The sequence below is a fragment of the Eschrichtius robustus genome, chromosome 7, assembly GCF_028021215.1.
Source record: "Eschrichtius robustus isolate mEscRob2 chromosome 7, mEscRob2.pri, whole genome shotgun sequence".
Taxonomy (NCBI): Eukaryota; Metazoa; Chordata; class Mammalia; order Artiodactyla; family Eschrichtiidae; genus Eschrichtius; species Eschrichtius robustus.
The window spans coordinates 109580324-109603251 of NC_090830.1; the positions used below are offsets into that span (position 1 = coordinate 109580324).

At 41.6% G+C, this 22928-nt stretch overlaps 1 protein-coding gene across 3 annotated transcripts in view; it reads right to left on the bottom strand.

Moving 5' to 3' along the window:
- HPSE2 (heparanase 2 (inactive)) overlaps nucleotides 1-22928 on the bottom strand; it is a 626583-nt gene that overhangs the window by 134181 nt on the left and 469474 nt on the right. For all 3 annotated transcript variants that reach the window (XM_068549005.1, XM_068549004.1, XM_068549003.1), the window contains 2 exons: nucleotides 16097-16203; nucleotides 11593-11707 (listed from right to left, as the gene is read on the bottom strand). In XM_068549005.1, the coding sequence (XP_068405106.1) occupies nucleotides 11593-11707; nucleotides 16097-16203 (222 nt within the window). The remainder of the gene's footprint in view (nucleotides 1-11592; nucleotides 11708-16096; nucleotides 16204-22928) is intronic.

Consider the following 22928-nt stretch of genomic DNA (forward strand, 5'->3'; position numbering starts at 1 on the left):
TGACAAAGCTGTGGCAGAACCAACCAGAGGGAGGAGATGAAGTAGTAATGAAGAATCACAGAACTCAGAACAACTGGCTCAGTCTTGCTGTGTCCCCTTGAATAAGTTGCTGGACCTCTCTGAGCCTCAGTTTTCTTCTCTGCCAAACAGGATGAATTTATCTGTGCTATCTACCTGCCTTATCAGGGAGCTTGAAAAGACAGATGATTTAGTGGGTGGAAATAAACTGTGGAACTTATGGTGGAACATAAAGAATAAATTCAAAGAAGCCAAAGAAGAAAGTTATTATACAAGATACTGAATATAGTTGCCTGTGCTATACACTTAGTCCTTGTTATTTGCTTATTTTATATATAGTGGTGTGTATCTGTTAATCCTATACTCCTAATTTATCCCTCCCCCTCCCTTTTCCCTTTTGGTAACCATAAATTGGTTTTTTATGTCTGTGAATCTGTTTCTGTTTTGTAATATGTTGATTTGTTTTATTTTTTTTTTTTGATTCCACATATAAGTGATATAATGTTTGTCTTTGTCTGACTTACTTCACTTAGTATGATAATCTCTAGGTCCATCCATGTTGCTGCAAATGACAATATTTCATTCTTTTTAATGGCTGAGTAATATTCCATTGTATTACATATACCACATCTTATCCATTCATCTGTTGATGGACACTTAGGTTGCTTCCATATCTTGGCTATTGTGAATAGTGCTGCTATGAACATTGGTGTGCATGTATCTTTTCAAATTAGTTTTCATCTTTTCCAGATATATGCCCAGGAATGGGATTACTGGATCATATGGTAGCTCTATTTTTAGTTTTTTAAGGAACCTCCATACTGTTTTCCATAGTGGCTGCACCAATTTACATTCCCACTAACAGTGTAGGAGGGTTCCCTTTTCTCCACAACCTGTCCAGCATTTATTATTTGTAGACTTTTTGATGATGGCCATTCTGACCAGTGTGAGGTGATATCTCATTGTTCTTTAAAAAAATATTTAAATATTTATTTATTTATTTTGGCTGCACTGGGTCTTAGTTGCGACAGGTGGGATCTTCACTGTAGCATGTGGGGCCTTTAGTTGCGGCATGTGGACTCTTGGTTGCAGCATGTGGGCTTCTTAGTTGCAGCATGTGGACTTCTTAGTTGTGGCGTGTGGACTTCTTAGTTGTGACATGTTGGCTTCTTAGTTGCAGCATGCATGTGGGATCTAGTTCCCTGACCAGGGATTGAACCCAGGCCCCCTACACTGGGAGCATGGAGTCTTACCCACTGGACCAGCAGGGAAGTCCCACCTCATTGTAGTTTTGATTTGCATTTCTCTAATAATTAGAGATGGGGAGCATATTTTCATGTGCCTACTGGCCATCTGTATGTCTTCTTTGGAGAAATGTCTATTTAGGCCTTCTGCCCATTTTTTGATTGGGTTGTTTGCTTTTTTTTTTGATATTGAGCTGTATGAGGTATCTGTATATTTTGGAAATTAAGCCCTTGTCAGTTGCATCATTTGCAACTATTTTCTCCCAGTCCATAGATTGTCTTTCTGTTTTGCTTATGGTTTCCTTTGCAAAAGCTTGTAAGTTTTATTGGGTCCCATTTATTTATTTTTGCTTTTATTTCTTTTGCCTTGGGAGACTGACCTAAGAAAATATTACTACAATTTATGTCCAAAGAATAATTTTCATATATTTAGAATAACAGTCACATTATTATATACTTAGTGTCAGGCACTTTCTTAAGCATTCACAAGGACCCTGTGATGTACAAACTATAGGCATCCTCATTATACAGATGATGGAAGATGAGAAAATCTGCCAAATGTGACACAGCAAGTAGACAGTGGAGATGAATTCACATCCAGATCTGACTCCAGAGCCCAGTCTCTTAAGGACCAAGCTAACTATCTTCTTTTACACAGTGTGCATGCAACACCTGACAATAAACACCTGCCTTCCATATTTCCGTTACTAAGTAGTGCACTGCAGCCCCCAGATTCCCAGTCACTGAGCATCTTTAGAATTCAGTAAGGACTGACTATGATCAGGGCACTGTGAGAGATATAAAGACATGAGAGATGGCTTGTGTTTTCAAGGAGCTTACCGCCAGAGAGAGGAAATCAGATGTACCCAAATAACTCTAATAACGAAAGTGATAGCTGCTGTAACAGGGTTACAAGAGCCTTGAGAAAAGAGGACTTACTCCCTGTGTGATTTAAAAGTAAAAGTGTGGTTTAGTTTTATTTTTAAAAGTTTTATTAGTGTCAGTTCAGCTGGGAGGTATGTCTGAAGATACTGGTATAGAAATCTTGACAATGAATAAGAAAACATCAGAGCTGAAGGGGACCTCAAATGGTCGAGTTCAACACCCACATCTGAGGTGAACCCAGAGTACCCAGTGCCCCGGGATGAGTGAGCTGGTGGCAAAAACTGGGATCAGATACAGAACTCCTGGCCTTCCTTCCATCCTAAGGCACTCCTTCCTTCCCACTGTCTCAGCAGAGGGTGCCCTGGGGCAAGGAGATTTCTCAGGAACATGAATTCTTTGGGTAACTAATCTTACAAGTGTCCACTAATGACATCTTGTTGTACAAGCCTTCCCTGATTCTCCCCTCTAGCGCTTTCTTTCCAGCCAACAGTAATATCTCCTACTCGGAGGTCTGGCTTTGGAGATACTGAGTGAACAAGACAGACCTTAGGGCATCATCTATTAGCTCTCTCTCAAAGGCTCTATGTTTTGTCAACCCAAAGAGATTGTGAACATGGAGAGAAGGAATTTGACTTTTATTTTTTATCTCCCAGAACAACCAAAACAGTGCTTCGCTTTATTGTATGTCACAACACACTAGCATGAAGACATTTTAAAAAATCACTGAAATTTTTAAACATACACAAAAACAGAATTGTATGACAAACTCCAAAATGTTCATCACCAGCTTCCACAAGTATTGTTATTCTGCCATTCTTGTTTCAAAGCCTGCTGAGAGGTGACAGAGGGTGCACATGGAAATGGCCAGGTCGGTGATAGGGAAACGCAGTAGGCATCAGGCTTGGTCAAGGACCCCAGATGTAGGGGCAGGCAGTGGGATACCATCATTCACACGAAGAGACAGGAAGCAAAGCAGTTTGCCAAGTGCTGGTGACACAGGTAGGGTCGGGAGTCAGGTGTGGGAGCCTGAGATAAATTGTACCCAGCAGTTGGCTGGCTGCCTCTGTGCCTGGTGCATGCTTCAGGGTAGTCTTAGAGACACCTCGCAGCCTCTGATGTGTGACGGAGCCTCTCCCCACCTACTGCCTCTGCTAGGACGCTCTGCTTTTCCACCAGCTTCTCCAGTGGCTGCTTTCTCAGTGAAGACTTCCTCGGCCGCACTTTCTAAAGAGGTATCCTCTCCTCATTATTCTTCAACTTCCTACACACCATTCTAAATTTTGTAATTAATTATGTTAGTGTTAGTTTACTTGTTTATTTTTAGTCTCCCCTGCTAGACTGTAATCTCCAATGAGGGCAGGGATCTTGTCTTCCTCCTTTACCTCTATCTCCTCAGAAACTAGAAAAGTGTCTGACACATAATAGATACTCAGTAAATATTTGGCAAATGAATTAATGATAGACAGTTTTAAATTTTTGTTAATATCTTGATTGTTGAAGCACAAGTTGGGTACAAAAGAGTACAGGAAAACGAAAGGGTAATTTCTAATTTAATCAGGGTAAATGGCACCCTCTAACTAAGTGGTTCTCAATTCTGGCTGCACATTAGAATCACTCCAGGAGTTTTAAAAAATACAAACACCTGTCCTCCTCTATAGACAAACTGAATCAGAATCCCTGGGGGGTGGTTCCTAAGCATAGGTATTTTTGTAAAGCCCTCTAGGTGACTATAATGTGCATAGACTTGAGAATCACTGCTCTAATGAAGAAACACTACAAGGATTTTGACATTAAGACGAGGGCAGTGAACTTGGAGGAGAAGGCAGGTCTGCTCAAGTCAGGTTTAGAGTGAGTCAAAATGACGAGTTCCATTCAATCCTTTCAATGCTTAAAACCAAATCAGAGATGAAATAAACAGATTGATAATAGTTGAAAGTTAGTGAGTGAAGTACCTAATGACTGATAGATTTTTAAAACTTTATAAATAGTGTAGTGCATTTAAGTAAGAATTAAAAACAACATTCTATTTCTATTTTTAAAGACTTCTGCTTTTATTTAAACAAACAAAAAAATCAAAATTGAGTTAGAAAAGACAATGTATTATGTTTGGCTCTCATGGTCACTTCTATCAGAGGCCTATTTCTTGGTTCCTAAATGTCATAACCAGACATCATTGTGCCCTTAATGTTTGCAAATATAATGTTTAAGGTGAAATAACTTCAAGTTTGTCATATTGTGGCACTCACAAAAGATCTTTCCAACCTACCAAAGGCATTCCACTTTTCCCCTCCTTTCTTTCTTTTTCTTCCTCCCTCCCTCCCTTCCTCTCTTTCTAGTCAGATTATTTTTAGATAATATTCTAGTGTTTTAGGTGAACCGACGGAGTTAGGTAAGGTGCAGCTTTTCTCATTTCCAGGGCTGGCCTTGCTCCTCCATCATCTGAAGGTTGCTTCGAGGACGGCACACTATGCTCCTAAGCTCAAGCACAGTGAGGCTGCAATTGCTTCTTCTCCCTCTCCCTGATTTATTTAGGTTGCTGCACAATTTACGGTAACTGTAATCCCTCAGTATTGCAATCTGGGAGCAATATAAATGGTTGACGGTAGAGTGAGATTTTCAATTGTTGCTTCTCAGTGATTCATATAATGTGCTGTCATTAGCACTTTTTATGTGACATATCATGGTTTCCAGGGCTTATTGGGCCATTTATAAATACCGCATGAAGGTATTAGAGCTCGTGTTGCAGTGTGGTTACTGTCTTAATTGCCTTCAGTGGGAAAGGTTGGCAGCATCTTCTCTGGAGGAAAATAAAATGTAATTTTTAGTTTGTCTTTAACCATTTGCAGTCAATTCCTTTCAAGTGCAGGAATCACAGCTTTCCTCTTTTGTTCTTCTAATTCTCCAGTCACTTAATTTTTGCAAAAAAATTTACTTTTCATACTTTCGTTATCATTACTTGGTTGGTTTCCAGGTATCTGTATGAATATTCAAATGTATATTATCTTGCCACAGTTATATTCGTTATTAATGATAATTACTGATATTACTGACTTACAGAATTTTACAAAGTGACTTTATAAAATAATAATAGCTGCTGACATTTGCTGAGTACTTACTATGTGGTAAAAGATACATATGCATTGGTTCATTCAATCCTTTCCAACAATGCTCTGAGATAGACACCATTATTGTCTCCATTTCACGAAGGGAAATGGATGATTGTTGAGGTTTAGTAATCCGCCCAGGGACACAGTAGTAAATGACAGAGCTGGGTCTGAAACTCAGGTCAGTCTGATTCCAGTGCCAATACTTTTAAGCAGTACATTCAGATACTCCCCACTCCCTGACCCCAGCACAGTTAGCCCCATTTTACAAAGCAGGAAATGCAAACTCAAGCAACTGGAACACTGTGGTGTTGCCCTGGAGCCTACATCTTCTGATTCCAGGTGCAGAGCTCTTTCTACTTCCCGAGACAGCTTCCACCAGGGCGAGCTGTTCAACTGCGGACATGTGTCACTGACATCCCATGCGCACCACTCAGGTTGATAAATAAGCAACAGATGAAGACTGGTAACTACAAGTCAGAGGCGCTTCTCTTTAAAGCATCAGGAGCAAAAGAGCTGCGCGCCTGGTCACATGGCGCAGGTGCAGGCTCTGATCTGAGAGGCCAGGGTTCAGAGGCACAGAGGAGGAAAGAAGCAAGTTATGCCCACTGGGCATGCAGCCCAGGCGCTTCAGCCACTGACATGGAGCCGGCCTGAGTCCCAGTGATTGATCCTGCAGCTGAGGATGTCCTTCTCTCAGCAGCCGCAGGTTCCCACAAAGGAAGGTTGCACATGGAGAAGTCTTTGTCAGGGACTCTAATGAGAGGATTGGGTTTCACATCACAGCTACCCCTAAACAGGTACTCTCTGCTTCTTTCATCTTCCTGATGGCTCCCACGGGAAAGAAAAGAAAGAGAAAGGAAGCTACGCCAAGAAACAGGTCACAGGCTAATTTGGCCAGGTTTTGTACCACCCCTGCCCCACCACCTCCAGGTTTGTAACTTTGAGATTCCTTAGCTTTTACACAGCCTGTGTGGCCAACAGAGAGCGATGGGAAAAGCTTTCCTAAGTAATTTTTCATAATCCATCCACCATGACTCTGGAAAATTAAAGCCTCTGACCCTTTGTACATGATATTGCCTCTGTTTGGAAGATTCTCCCCAGACCTCAAACTCTTCTTCCTGTGGCTAACTTGCCCTTCTCCTTCAAGATCCAGCTCAGGCAATGTCTCCTCCAGAAAGCTTTCCTTGATGCCCCATGCCTGCCCTCTACCCAGGCTGGCATCTGTTCCTCTTCTGTCCTGCTAAAGCACTTCTGCCACCGTCCCTGCTGACTGATCCATCTCCTATCCACCCTGTAAGCTCCTTGAGGGCAGGGACACTGTCTCCAGGGTCCAGCACCGTATCGAGCACAAAGCACAAGTGTAATAAAGCACTTAATTCTTTCTAAACACTCTATTTTTTCTTTTAAAAATAGCCTTTTTTTTTCAGATTATGAAAGCAATAATGCCGATTGCAGCAATTTTTCATACAAAATCCACAAAGAAGAAAATAAAAACTATCTGTAATCCCACCACCCAAAGAAAACCACTTTTAACATTTAGATGTAGTCCCTTCCAGTAATTTTCTATGTGTACATGTACATATGAAATCAGAATCCTACTGTCATATCTAGTTTTCTCAAGGATTATAACAGTATCTTTTGGAGGCAGATAGAGGAGACATTTCTATCACAATTTGAGTGATGAGAAAACTGGATCCCAAAGATACACATCAATGGATGGCAGAGCTAGGACTAGAATCGGTGAATCTTGTCACAGTACCAGGCTCCTGCTGCTCCCCTGAGGCCTCCTCATTAGGTGGTGTTCTTCTTGCAAGAAGAGAGTGTGCAACATCCAGCATCTATGGGACATGGGTTTGCAACTGGATGTTCTTCTTCAGGAAAGGGACAGATTTAAGCTGATCCTGTTTCCACATCATGGTTGTGTAGTGCATAAAGAGTCTAATGTTTCAAAGGGAAACAAGGATGGAGCACCTAGGATCTCATCCCTGTGATAGGCTAAGAAGTGGAGCTACGCAGATATCATTAAGATGCAGAGTTTCTTTCCAATAGCCAAATGACATCTGAACAGTGATGGCTTGGCTCAGAGCATGTTGCTACGGAAACCACAGCTATAGGTTCAATCCCACCATAGACTAGTGAGTTTTCTATGACCACTGACTGTATTCCAGAACAACGTACACAGCAAGTGTTCAATAAGTGTGCATTGGGCTGAATTGAATGTTTATAGTTATTCATAAGGGGCAGTCAGCAAAAAAGAATGTTGCCAGCAAATATAAATATCCCTGCCACTACGCCCAGTATAGAAAAGGCTATCCAATGTGAACTAGCTTTCTATTTTATTCTAAGCAAAGGACTAAATTGTAATCCCTCAAACACACACCAGATTGTTAGCTCTACAGATGAGGGAACCAAATCTTATTTATCTTCATGTCCCCAGAATACCTAGCCTAGAGCCAGACACATTTGAAGTGTCAATGTTTTTTGAATTGAATTATATTTGCTAGGCCGGTGTGGGAGTTAAGAAGATGTTGACTAGTAATTCACTATTCCTTTCCTTGAAAGCTCTGTAAATCAAGCTCTTAAAAAAAGCAGCAAGCTAAATTCCAAAACCCTCTCTTAGGAGACATGCCCACGGCTGGTGGGGTCTGGAATATGTCCACTGAATGTGCAGATCTCTTCTGCACAAACATCCCTTACTCCCAAGAGAGCCCATGACTAGCCGACAGGCTGTGGAGACTCACATGTTCCCTCTTTCCCAATGGCGAGCGGGTCAGGGGAAAGGGGTGGGAGTCGAGCGATGACGCACTGCTGGACTAAATGTTCTCCTCTTCCCAGGAGAAGGAAAATCTCACAACAGGAGGAGAGTTGGCACTTTTCTAGAGGAACAGCCAGAAAGAACATGGGCTGTAGTTGAAAATGATCTTTCCTCAAGACAAATTTTTCTTTTTGAAAGGACTACCTTCAATATTCTCTCTTATCTTAGATTGGAATGGCCTTGCCAGAGCTGGACTGGAATCCTATAAACTCGAATCAAAAGCTGACTGGGTAGGTGGAGGGGTAATATGGGATATGGGTTGAGGTGCCATTAGGCTAAGACCCGATAACGACAACAACAGAAAAAAAAATAGTATCTGCTAATAGGATCTTTTCCTGAAATGCACTGAGCTAAATTTGAAGGGACTGTAATAGAAAATACTAATTTTTCTGGGCGGCAACTAAAACATAACTCACTAATGCCCTAAACTCTTAACACTCTTGAAGATTTAATCACAGTGTAAAACCCACAAGTTTTTATTGGCAGTGTTTGGATATCAACTGTACAACTCTCTGAAGTGGCAACAGTATGATCCTAGGTCTGTGACCATTGCACATCTCAGGGGCCTGGTGGCAAGGTCTGTCAGATTGGTGCCTGGGTCTAGACTAGTAAATTCTTTCCTGGAGACTTAGGACACACTCTCCCAGCTGCAAAGTTCTCTACTTATAAGGTACAGAATTTATTAGCCCAAAGAAAGAGAAAAAGAAAGCCTGCTACCTTTTAAAGTGCTTTTACATACAGTTTCTTTACTAGAGCTTGGCATTTCCAGAAATACAGCTGTGCAGAACATTTGAGCCTTTGTACTAAATCAATAGGACTTGTTTTAACTTCCAATGCACCTCTGTGCTGCTACTACCTATCAACCAAGGTGTCTCATGGTAAATAAGCTTTTAAAGAAAGTCACCTGTATTATCGCTCATTTGGGGAGAACAAAGCCATGAGAACTTGCACCTTTAACCTAACACATGGCCATGCGAAGGTACAGAGAGAGTTGATATGCAATCCAGGTTTGTCCAGCTCTGGAAATCACACCTGTCTAGTCACCCACAGACCATAGGTTTTCTTCTAGCCTAGGTTTTCTTCTCTCCGGTTCCTCAAGATGCCTGCTCCCACCTCCAGACCCAATTCTGAGAGAAACAGTGGCCTCAAACCACAGCACAGACACCAAAGAGAGTACTGCAAGAAGTAGTGTGGCACGGTGAAAAGAAAATAGCATTTAGAACTGAAAAACTCTGAGTTCCAGCTCTTACTACTTGTCTGACCTTGGATAAGTCACTTAACAACTTCAAAGAACCCTAGTTTCTCTTCAGCAAAATAAGTATAAATCGTCATACTCATCTCACCAGGCTCTCTTCACAGCAATTATGACAAATTTTTAAATCTTATTTATGTGTTTATATACTTTCCATTTCTCAGTTCACTTCACTAGACTATAAGCTCCAGGAGTTCAAGGACCTTGTCTTTTTGGTTCATCACAGTGGCTGTTTGCCAGGAATAGTGATCAGCATATAGTACATGACCAAGAGGAGTGAAAGAGATTTGAATGTGTGAAGGAAGGAATAAAGGAAAGACAGGAAAAAGGAAGGACAGTGTTTGGAGTTTTACTGATGTGTGGTATATGAAAGTGGTCTGTAAATTGTTAAGTATTATACACATACTAAAATATAAATCATATTTGATGCCTTAATTATACATGGGTGATCTTTAAAAAATGTAAGTTAGATCATGTTACTGCCCTGTAGAAAACCCTCCAATGGCTTTTCATACTACTTACAATAAAAGTCAAACTCCTTTTAGCTTTCAAAGCCCTTCGTGATCTGACCTGGGCTGGCCTCATGTCCAGTCTCCCCCTTCCCTGCCAGGCCCCCAGCACTCTGGTGTTCTTATGTTTCCTCAAACATGCCAACTCTGTTCCTGCCTCGGAGTCTTTGTGCCAGCCCTTTCCCCAGCCGGAAAGCTCTTCTGCAAAAATCTGCATGTCTGGCTCCTTCTTGTCACTGGGCTCTTGGCTTAAATGTCACCTTCTCAGAGAGGCCTTCCTTGTATATACTCTAAAGGAGCCCTCACTGACCCCCTCTTATAGTAATCCACTATCTACTTATTCAGGTATCTACTACTAGTCTCCTCCCCAGTGCCTGATGGTCAATAAACATTTACATTTGTGTGACATTATATTTGTTCAGTGCTTACATTTCATAGATGCTTTTCTAATTATTATTTATTTTATCACCACAAGTTTATAAGCTCAAAACAAACAACAAACAAATGAAACCCCCTGTGGTTACAAACTGAAAATTCCCTCTCACCCCTCCACACCCCAGCCCCACATACACTGAGAGAGAGGTATCCTGGCCCTGTGAATAAAAGCAACTGTGCCAGTCAGCTTTAATATTTGTGACTTAATTGGAGTCATGTACAATCAGGGACACAATAATTACTTAGTACTCTAACTAGAGGGACTCTTTTGAGACATGGACATGGTGCTGTTGAGTGCCAAGATGTTCTCTGTTCTGGGCTTGGAGGCCTGGGTAGTGAGGAGAATAGGGGGGTGGAAATGGGCAGAGGGAAGCAAATGGCAGGAACACTCACTGGTTCCAGTTGGGTTTGTTTACTGTGGACCCCAGGGCAGCAGTAATTCTGTAGGAAGATTACTGGACCAGGGCACAGGAGCAGGTTCTAGGGCTGGCTCTACATGCCCCTCCCCCCCACCCCAGGCTATCATTCCCTCTGTTATATGAGGTGGAACTGGATCATCCCGAAGGGGAATGCCAGCTCTGACATTCTATGGGTTAATGAGAGGACTTTGACCTTTTACCATGACTAAGATGATCCTCCTGTGAGAAGGATAACTCACGTAATATTTTTGATAAGCACAGCTTTTCTGGACTAAGTGGGATTTCTTTGATTGGTCAATAACGTCACTGGACAAACCCAGATCTCTGCTTTTGCCATTCTTCTTTAGCCTTCCCTTTCCTCTGCTTTCCTAGAGAAGGTGATACCCTGGGCAAATCCCCTCATTGTCACATAGGGATCAGCATCTAGTGTAAGTGCACTTCAGCCACTCTCCAAGGGATGGGTTCCTACTGTATCTGATCTTGGCCAGCACTCTCCCATCTGCTTTCAACATGTTGCATCTGACATTCACTAATGTCTCCTAGTAGCATTAAAAGAAAACAATCTGGAAAAATTCACTCTCAAGCAGAGTTCAAACAGGCCACAAGTAGATTTGGAATCTCAACTGCACAAGGTTTGTTAAAATAATAGTGGTAAGTATAGAAATATATATAAATGTATATATGTGTATATGCATAAACCCATATGTACATACGTGTGTGTATATATTGGGGTATGTGTGGGAGGTGAAGCCAAGAGTCTGTAAAATGGGTCAAGAATTCTTCTGTTCAATTTATGAAATTAACTGGTAACAGAAGGAGGAGAAAAATTCTACCAGTGTGGAACAAAGCATGATCAAAAGAACTGAAGGACATGGAAAAGGAGTTGGGAACCTTTATCTTACACTTACTGGTAATGGGTTAAAATTCTGGTCCACGAGGTGATTGTATCCATGGTCAAAAAATGAGTGCCGAATCACAACATCAATGCCCTGATTGGCCAGCATTCCCAAAGTGTTCAACCATCTGCAAAGCAGGGGAAAAAAGCTACATCAATACATTTAATTTAATTTATTTATTTATTTATTTATTTTTTAAAGATTTATTTATTGATTGATTGCTATGTTGGGTCTTCGTTTCTGTGCTAGGGCTTTCTCTAGTTGCGGCAAGCAGGGGCCACTCTTCATTGCGGTGCGCGGGCCTCTCACTATCGTGGCCTCTCTTGTTGCGGAGCACAGGCTCCAGACGCGCAGGCTCAGTAGTTGTGGCTCACGGGCCCAGCTGCTCCGCGGCATGTGGGATCTTCCCAGACCAGGGCTCGAACCTGTGTCCCCTGCATTAGCAGGTAGACGCTCAACCACTGCGCCACCAGGGAAGCCCCGTCAATACATTTTAAAAATAGCATATAACAAGCTCTATAAAAATTGGCCAACATACACACATACACACCACCACCCACACCCATCAAATTTACCTAGTACTTTAGAGGAAACTATTTTAAGCATTAAATACATAGATGGAAGAGATCTTTAGAGATTTTCAAATCTAACCTCTTCATTTTATAAGAAAATAAAGAGGTCCAGGGGAGTAAAATGAATTGCCCTTGGTCATAAAATAGCTCGCTGCTAATGACTTATCTCTTATTCCTATAAAACTAACAAATAAAATGAACACCCTAGCCACTTGTAAGCCTAAAGTCATCCCCCTGACCACAAGACACACAATCACAGAAGCACACACACTATATTTTCCATCACTCAAACTCCCCTGCTTGCACCTATTCACTGTGCATGTACTTTACATGTGACGCTGACCCACATACTCCTGTGACCTATGGTCCAGTCATTTGCATCCCTCATATATCACTGTCAGTAGGCAATGCAGTAATAATTTCCCTTGGCACTATAACTAACTATACAGGGATTGGAGTATGCTACCATCACACACATGTTGCAGTGGAGGACCTGCATTGCTCACACACTTATTACATACCCCATCATGCCAAATACCCACTCAGGGCATGCTATCCTTCAAAAATACTGCCCTCATGGTTTTTCCAACACCTACTGCTAACTCTGCCTTCATCATTTACACATTTAACTCATTCATTCATGTGAATTGATTTCATTTTCTTTCTTTGTATTCTGAAATGCAAAGAAACTTCCAATTGTAATAATGTATGTGTGTAAGAAAGGTGACTTAGAGCTTCAGTCTTCTCAGTGTAAAAGATAAGGCACTTCACAATCTTTCCTAAGAATATATTGTCTGGCTTCACCTATCACCTCTTCTCTCACCCTAAACTTTATTCCCCAGGCTCTAAGCCACATAAAACTACTTTTGGCTGCTCTCACATACTTACCTGAGCCTTTATATGTTTTAACTTCTCCTTAGAATTTCCTTCCTCTCTTCCACTAACCCACCTCTCCTGGCAAATTTCTTCTCATCTGTTAATCTCCAAGTCAAGTGTCATTTCCTTCTAAATCTGCTGCCCCAGCCAATAGTAGTACCTTTCTCCTCTGTACTTCCCCAGAACTCTTATTCATACCCTCTGCTGGCCCACTGAATAATAATTACTTACTTCTCTGTCTTCTCCCAGCTGGTATGAGCTCGTCAAAAATAGACACATTTTAGCTTTGTACCCAAAACAACCATCACAGTTCCTGGCACGCTATAGGTGCTCAATACTCTAAGTTGAAATTGATCTGGATAAAATTAGATTCTAGGACTTTGAGAATCACCATTCAGCATACTAGGGACAAATAATGCATAGTTATGATTTCCCAAATCTGAGACCGTATGGAGTTCCAAACCAGTGACCTTACTGACATGAAGACCATTGCTAATTAATGACTATGGCCAGAGCCCTTGTTTCCCCATGGCTTTTCAGAATAGATGGTTAGTTCTGGAGTGGTCTTCATCTTCCTCCTGTAATAATATATTTCCTGAGTAGGGGAAATAAATGATGTTCCAGGTCTCCCTTTTATGTTCAAGTAGAGAAAAGTGGCAAGATTACTGGTATATCTCACCAAGGATGCTTCTGCAGCCATTATCTTTCATCCACAAAACTTTATTGAATATCTACTACGTGGCAGACATTACTAGGTGCTGCAGACACAGCAGTATGCCAAGGGTAGGGCATCAAAGAATCTCAAAGCCCTGATTGGGAAAACTACCCTTGAATACTGGGCAGCAGAGAATTCTAATTTGTGCATGCATTTGTATATGCCCTGGTAAGCTTATAGTTATGCCATATATTGAAAAAGGGCTGTAAGATGCCTTCTTTCCAACTCCTTGCTAGCTTTCTGGAGCTTCCTAGAATGCTTTACATTTTTTTTCCCAGGAAGCAATTTATGCGCCTTGGAGAACTGGACTCAAAGGGCATATATCTAGGTACTGCCAGTGGGGTTGAGAGGAAATGGGTGATAAAGAGGTAAGAGAGAAGACCAGGGGCAGAATGAGCTGGTTGTCATTTGATCTGTCAACAAAGCATTGGACATCTGAACTACAACCAAAATCTAAACAACAATGTTAATCCGTGTTTGCAAAGCGACGCAGAGATCTATGGATATTTGGCTGATGCTCATGAAAAGGCAGGTCTCTCTCTAGCTCTCTTCATGAAGGTTTGTGGTATTTCTCATTTCACATCACTCTCTAAAGGGAAGAATGTTCACGAAAACAGTACAAGAGGGCTGCTTGCTGGGCCCTGCAGAGGAGTCCTTCTGCGAAGGCTGAGCAAAGGCCATTCTTCTTCTGATTCCAGAGGCCTCCTGCAGTACGGACTGTCAACCTGTCTCTCACAGTGAAACCCCGTGAGGAGAGTATTTTTGAAAGAAGACCCTCAGCAACACTGTAGCAAATGCTGATTCACTCCATTTCCTTCACTGAACCATGCTCACTGAACAACCTCTCTGTGCCTCTCATGTGAGGACACAGGGCTGGAAGACCCCAGCCACCATCATGCAGACATTGACTCATTATCTTCATCTGCATCTGCCAGGATGCCATCTTAAAGACAATCTACTTGACCAGCCTGATTTGTCCTTCACAACTGTATTGAAGAAGCTGCCTTAATGGAGAAGATCTACAGCTGTATAATTAGGAGCAGCTGTTAGTAGTGAAATGCATAGTTGAGGGCAGAGCTGCAGTTCTTAGGAGAACCTTGCTCAGACAAAAAACCAGGACCACAGACTAGACTGGACCAGGAACAGGTCACTTGGTTAATCTGTGGTCCATGACAATGGCAGGCCAGCCAGAGGCCCTCATGCTTCTGGCTTAAGTTGTTCTCCAGACGATTGCAGTAGCCTTCAAGTTCATTTCCCTACCTCTTGCCTATCCAAACTCTTGTGCATACTACTATCAAAGCCAACGTTTTAAATACAGGTCAGATGGGTCTCTCTCTTCCTCCAAAATCATCAATGGCTTGCCACTGAGTATAGAACAAGGCCTCATTTCCCCTGCCTGGTTCCAAGGTCTTCCATGATTTGGTGGTAAAACTCTGTCCTTAATCACAGCCCTCACTACACCCCTGCAGATACTGAGGCTTTCTCACACTAATCGTTTCCCCTCATAATGTTCCTTCAGCCTCTATGCTCCCCACTACCATCAGCAACAATCTTCACCTATAGAAATTAGAGAAATCTATGTTCCACTCAAATGCCTCTTCCTCCGCAAAGCCCTTCCTGATCCTCCCACTCAGAAATTCTTGATTCTTTTGCATGTCTACCCCTTTTGTGGATAGCCCACGTAAGGCAGAAAGAGAGATGGCATGGCATACTGTAGTGGCAAAAAGGCTGGACTCTGAAGCAGACTGCCTTGGCCTGAGTCCAAGCTCTGCCACTAACCAATAATCACATTTATCTCACTGGGTTCTTATAAGGGTATAAGGGTATAATAATGGTATCTAATATACTGGTTGTTAAATTATTAAATACATAAAAAGCACATCAGATAGTCCTTAGCACATGGTAAGCACTATGCAGTTAAAATTTATTATTATGACACTTGTCTCCTACAGCTTTTCTTATTCCCCATCTCCATTCCTCCAATCGTAAGTTTCTAAAGGGCAAAACCCCTGTCTTACTCTTACCTATCTCCCAGGACTCAGGTGAAAATTAGAAGAGAAAATGTATGTTGTCTGTACTGTATTTTGCACTGAAGACATAAAATAAAGCTCTTATTACTATCATGATTACTACTACTATTATTACTTTTGCTCTAATGCTTGTACCTGAGATCTTAGTAACTACACAAGTCCCTAATCGCTGTTTGTCGAGTGATTAAACACATTTACAAAGAAATGGATGAAGAATTTTCAGTGGGAAACGAACCCCCACCCCCTCCAATGGGCAGAATAATGAGCAATTTCACTGTCCTTTCCTCAAAGCCCTTGGGAGTGAAATTGCAAGTGTTACTCACAAGAATCCTGCAGCATAGGAGTCTGACAGATTGTTTGTGCCTCCAGCTGAGGTGGTCACCACACCTTCAAGCCAAATCTTCTTTCCTGGGGTGTATGTGTTAACCACCTGTTCACACAACAAAAGCAGAAGGAGATGATGAGATTTTTAAAAGCTGTTCCCAAATGAGAAGGAACATACATTCCCTTAAAGAAGTTCCTCCCATCCCCTGCTCCCAGGTGGTCATGACCTGTGCTTTTTTCATGGTGACGCACCCCATACAGATAGCTGGTGGCACACACACGCAAAAGAATTAATATTGATACATGTCCACTCAAAGAAATGATCATTTTTTTCCCCTAAGAAAACCCAAGTGACAATGTGACAGAAGAACAATGCATCCTTATCTAGGACGTAAGTTGACTGCAACACCCTTCACTGGAAGATACAGGTGGTATGACGTTTCCATATTAACAAGTATTGAGAAGCAAATTTTCTTAATACTCTGTTAAGGCACATCCATGAATGAGTGTACTGTCCGTGCATCAGCAATTGTGAATCATGAGCGAGGGCAGAGATCAATGTTTGGGAGAGGTATATTATCATTACCAAGGCATGTATGTATATTACAACCACATTTTGAAAATAACTGCAGTAAGTGTAAAAAGAAAAATCACTGACTCACACGTGAAAGATCCTACACAGGGAGCTGCCTTCTAAGCATACACAAAGCCTCTTGTCAAAAGGTGGCCCTCTGAAATTTTGAAATGTCCTCGTCTCTGATCCACAAGCTGGAGACTGGCCAGACTACCTAGATCTGGTCTCAGAGTCTCTGGAGAGCAATCTGGCAGTACTTAGGGATAATGTTGTATGCTGGGTAATCTCTGAGAGCAGAGTCTAAGACAAAGGCTTGTCTATACATAGTTCATTTGGGAAGAAATAACAGGGAGCAGGAATGAGGAACTGGGGACTGTGAAAAGGAAGAAGCAAAAAACAGTACAAGAATGAGTTTTCAAGTTGGTAACTACTGGCAACTTATACTCAATTCTACAGGGATCTTGGTAAAAGGCTTAAGAACTGTGTCTCAGAACTGTCCCCCAAGCGGCGGGGTGGGGGGGGGGGGTGACCAGGGGAAGCATTCATCATTTGGCTCCTATTCTCCAAAGGTCAAGAGCAGCCTTGTGACTGTTATCACCCCATTTCATTGTGCAGGCGTGAGTGCTGAGGAGGTTCCCACCATTCCACACTCTGCCTTAGAGAAGTCCCAGAGCAGAAAATGAGAGGTCCTCCCGCACCGCACCAGCACCAAGCTGGCTGCAGCCTGTGCAGCCGCCTAGCTCTGGTCTCTGCAGGGATGGCTAGAGTAGAAGGTGGGACCGAGAGGATGCGGGCTGTGCACAAGAGGGGCTGGATAAAGACAGTAGTGTATTTAGGTCCTACGGCCCACCAATTCCTCTCCTAGACATATAGAACAAAGCAATTCTGCCTCAGGTCTCTAAGGGGACAAGTATGAAGATGTTTACTATGTCACTGTTTGTGGCAGGTGTCCATTGCTAGAGGAATGAAAAAGTAAAATACATACATGAAATATTATGCAGCAGTTAGAGCAATACATTCAATGTAAGTCCAGCAACATGAACAGGCTTTAAAGATTTAGTGAGCTTTTAAAAAATAGAAACAGAATGAGGTTTATGGCACAATATTATTTATGTAATTACTCATTCATACCCAATAACACTAAAAGTATATAAAGATACATCTCTGTTAAGGACATATATCAAAGACATAAGGAAGGCATGTATAAAAGGGAGGTGAATGTAAGTGGGGATTAGAGATGAAGGTGAAAATTAAAACAAAAGGAGGGCTTTGCATAAACTGATAATAGTTTGCTGTAGTTGAGGAGGGTAATTAATTCTCTGCACCTCAGGTCCAAAAAAACAAAAAAATATGTATGTTGTAACATATATGCCAGAACTTTCCTTTTCCCAGACCCGTGGGCAGACATTAGCAAGCAATCACTTTCCTCTTTTCATCTCTCCCTATGTATAGCTCCCTGCCCTCTTCTCTCTCCCCTGCATCTACTAGAGAATATGCATTATTTGAGACCTATTTTAAAATCAGGGTTGGTAAAGTATTTGACCCTTTCAGGGTTGAAGTAAATATATTTCAAAAATTTGAGATGTAAGTAAGGATTATGATCAAGAATAGAAGAAAAAATTAATAGTGGAGGTCAAACTGGAAACTGTTAAAGATTAAATAAGAATTTCCCCTTGCACCCAGAGTCATTGAGGACACCACAAGGTGGTCCTCTCCCCCTTCTTGACACTGCTCAGAGAGCCCAACCCAAGGGCAGCTGGAAATAGTATAAATAAGAAAGCGAGAAAAACACCTTAAATGATCAGAAGACAGAGTCATATGGTGAAATTAAAGGCCTACAGTGATGATTCCCCTTAAAACATCCATGCTTTTGATAAACTTTGTGCTTCCTTTATGACTAACTGGAACTATAGGAGCAGTTACACGTGTAGATGTATTTCTGATGTATCCGTGGGGAGGAAGGTAATCTCTGCATCTTACTCTTCCGCCATCTTCTCCGTTGATCATGGTGATGGTTTCATGAGTGTTTGCATATGTCCAAATTCATCAAATTGTATACAGGCAGACGTCGAAGATATTGCTGGTTCGGTTCCAGGCCACTTTTTTTCTTTTCTTTTCTTTTGCACTTAGTCTAGTTTCACTGGCTCATAGGGTGTGGCGGGCAGAGGCCTCAAACCCAGCACTTTCAGGCCAGAGTTTCTAGCGCAAAGTGGCTGCACAACTTCCCAACTCAAGATGGAGGCAGCGACAGCAGGCCGTGTGCAGAGAGGCTGCGCCCGGACAGGATCTGGAGCTGTGACTAACTGGAACTGAGTAACATATTTGTGTTTTTCTTTTTTGCCTTTGGCTTCCAGGATAGTCAAAGATCAATTTTTGCTCAAAGATATTGAAATGATTGAGGCAGTTAGAGAAAGGTGGTTTGGTTAAACGAAACAAAACAAAATAAAAAGGTAACTAGTATAAGATGATGAACCTTGAAATCATTGAGCTAAGTGAAAGAAGCCAGACACAAAAGGCCACATATTATATTCTTTCATTTATATGAAATGTCCAGAATAGTCAAATCCATAGAGACAGAAAGTAGATTAATGGTTTTCTAGGGTTGGAAAAAGGGAGGGAGAATGAGGGGGGAGGATGGGGAGTGACTACAAATAGGTATGGGGTTTCTCCGGAGGGTAATGAACATGTTCTAAAATTAACTAGTGGTGATGGTTTCAAAATTCTGTGAATATACTAAAAACCACTGAATTTCACACTTTTAAAGGGTGAATCTTATGGTATGTGAATTATACCTCAATAAAGCCGTGTGTGTGTGTGTGTTTGTGTGTATGTATCATTAGCAAAAGGAGAGGTAGACTCTAATAGGCAGATAACTGATGTGGAAAGAGGAATACATCCTGGAAATCTGGGGTTCTACCACATAGCAGCTGTGAGACTTTTGGCTCATCATTATCTTGGACTTCAATTTCTTCACCAACATGTAAAGCCACAAATTTGAAGTAGATGAAATCTAAGTCCTTTCCAAGTACAAAATGTTAAAATGTATTAGTATTTTGTAATGCTTATGCAGGTCCCCTTGGCTCCTATCCCTCAAAGGTCAAGAGTAAATTTGATTATGGAAATCAAAATTAGATAAACAACAAATATGGGGGACAAAAAAAAAAAAAAGCCAGAGCTGGTCAGAGCTGGTCATCTCAAAAACAAAGACCTGAAGATCTGGGCCAGAGGTAAATATTGAGAGTGGTGGAAAAAACCACAGGAGTAGGTGAAATTACCTAAGGGGAATATTTAAAATTAGACTAAAAAAGGACTAAGGATGTCCATCCAAAAACATTAAGGCATTATCGAATGCATTTATTCATTCACTCAACAAATACTTACTGAGCACTTGCTATATGCCAAGCAGAGTTCTAGGGGCAGACAGTGAACGAAACAGAAGTCTCTGCTCTCATTGGCTTATATTTTAGTCAAGGGGAGGAGACTGACAATAAACACACAAACATAAATTTAGAAATAATAAGTGCTAGAAGGAAAATGAAACAGAGTAATCTGACAGAAAGTGCCTTGGCAGGAGGGGAGGGTTGATATTTTAGACAGTGGTCAGGAAAGATCCCTCTAGCTCCTTATATAAGGACTTCAAAGTCTAGTTCCTTTAAACGAGGACTTGATTCCAGAAAATGGTTGGACTTATAAATTACTGTGTACACAGGACTCAGCAAGGACACAGACTCTGTGTAAATAAAGTTCATCTGAATTGTCTTCTGATTTGCAGGAAGATTTGGAAGGAAACAGTCTAAAACTTCTTGTAATTGGTGAGGCAGAATTGATTAGTGGTTAGGGGCATGGGCTCTACACACATTGCCTGTGTTTGAATCCTGGTTTTATCATTGACTCTCTGTTGACCTCACTGTGCCTTAATTTCCTCAGCTGTAAAATTAGAAAAAGAGAGCATTTTCTGATATTTAAGTGACCTAATATTTGTAAAACATTTGGAAAGGTGTCTGGCATATGGTAAGCTCTTTTTTTTTTTAACATCTTTATTGGAGTATAATTGCTTTACAATGGTGTGTTAGTTTCTGCTTTATAACAAAGTGAATCAGCTTTACATATACATATATCCCCATATCTCCTCCCTCTTGCGCTTAAAGTAAAGCAAATGTTACCTAGACCACTCTCTTCGTCCAAAACACATGAGATTGTGTTTGGATCAATCTAACATTACAGTTGGTTGCTTTTCTTTTGGATACGTTTGTCGTGGGAGGTAATAGACCAGATGTATGCTAAGTAGCAGGGAAAGGCCTATTTCGAATTTAAAATGCACATGTATAATTCACATTAATGTAATTAGCATTCAGAGTATTCGTTTATCCACTCAGCACAGGAGCGATTCTTGTTGTTTTTTTGGAGAAGCCACATGAACAAAAAACACAGGGAGGTAGTACTTTGATACAAAACCAAACCAGTTATATGAAATGTTATGTGGGGTAGAGATTCCTAGAAAGTATCAATGATAAAAGTTCTGGGAGTAGTTGGTATGAATCAAAAAGGATTTTCTGAGCCTTGACTGTTTGGGACATGGTGAGATGCTTAATGAACTGTGTGTCTACTATGAGCAGAGAAGACCATCATAGTAACGTGTAGGGGAGGTACTGAGGCTGGGTGCTGGTTGGGACTGTAGAGGAAATTAGCATGGGCAGAAGAGAACAGAAAAAATCAGGAAAAACAGATGGAACCAGCTGAAAAATTCCCTTAGAAAGCGAAACTCTAAGAAGCTGAGGGCTCTGGTTCAGCACTGTGGTTTTCTGAGTAAATATGATCCCCCCTGTGCTGGAAGAGAGAAAATTGGAGGACTGGAAAGAACAAGGGTACAGTTCCTGGTGAGAAATGATGTGCCAATGAAGGTTATTTTAAGGAACACATTGTCTGGGGAGGGAGAAGAAGTACAAATGCTGAGATTACTGAAGTGAAGGGAGAGGGGAGTTGAGTGGTTGGCTCCCTTTTAGCAGTTCTTTTGTCCCCAGTAGACTTCAGCCCTTGGGCCCATGTGGACAAGGGAGCTTTGAGGCATCCACAGAACAGCTTAGCAAGCTGCCAGTGGCTGCTCAGAATCCTTGGGCCAGCTGGGGGCAGGGTGGTATGAAGGGAAACCCTCAAACTCCCTTCCCTCTCATTTCAGGGGTTGAGGACATCAGGACTGCTTCGTGTGGCTATACTGAGAGAGGAGGGGTGAGAGAGAAAAACAGTATTGATTTTTTTTTTAAGTTTTATTTTCCCTACCACTTTGAATATTTTTTAAAAAAGAAAACAGTAAAAATAGGAAAATAACCATTTTTGTGGCATATTTTCAAACCTGGGCTTCCTTTTCCTGTTTCTCTCAATCTGTGATCTGTTTAAAAAAGAATCCTGAGAGCCTGGTTTCAGTGTGCAAGCGATGGTAGCCTTGTAGCAGCAGACATGTTGTTTATGGTTATCCAAACCCAGCACCTTCCTTAATGAGACAGGAAGCAATAAAACAGGAATAGTGGACAGGCCAGAGGGTCTAATCAGCCCTGGCAAGAGGCCCACCCTCCAAAAGACGCTGGAGTCCATTAATTCCAGCATCTCATATAGTTGGAAATCAACTTCCCCCAGGACTTCAGGAAGAGCAGTAGCTCTTTAAGCAGCCAGAACTGGTCCCCTATGTCACTGGTTAAAAGGAGCTGAATAGCTTTAGGGAGCTTCTTAAACCTTACCCATGCACATAGCTCTTCTTGGGGGTGCCCCTGCCTCTTTGTTCCTTATTGTATTTATAAGAGGTCCAGGTGAGAGCTCAGTAATGTTCCAATTTTTCTTTCCATCCTTCTTGTGTGTTTTTGACTCTAAGCTACCTACTATATTAGAAGAGGACAGGATCATTCCATTCTGCCCTCTCCTTTCTCACTCACTGTCCCTTCCTGAGTTCCGGACCTTATCATTTCTCCCTTGGTCTTCCTGAAAGTGTATCCTTCTCAAGACTATCCTCTACAGCACTGCTGTCTGTTAACTTGACAAGTTTCTCCCTAGCTTCAGAACCTCTGTGGCTTTCCATTACCAGCAGCAGAACTCAATGATGTGCTCACAGAGTGGTCTGTGCGACTAGCTGGCAGATGTGCTATGAATGACTTGTTTCAGATAATATTGAAAGCAGTGATTTGGGAAATGATTACTTAAAAATAAAAGAAAGTAGATTCAATGTTATCACAATAACATTCTTTTCATTCGCCAGAATTATGAAATGT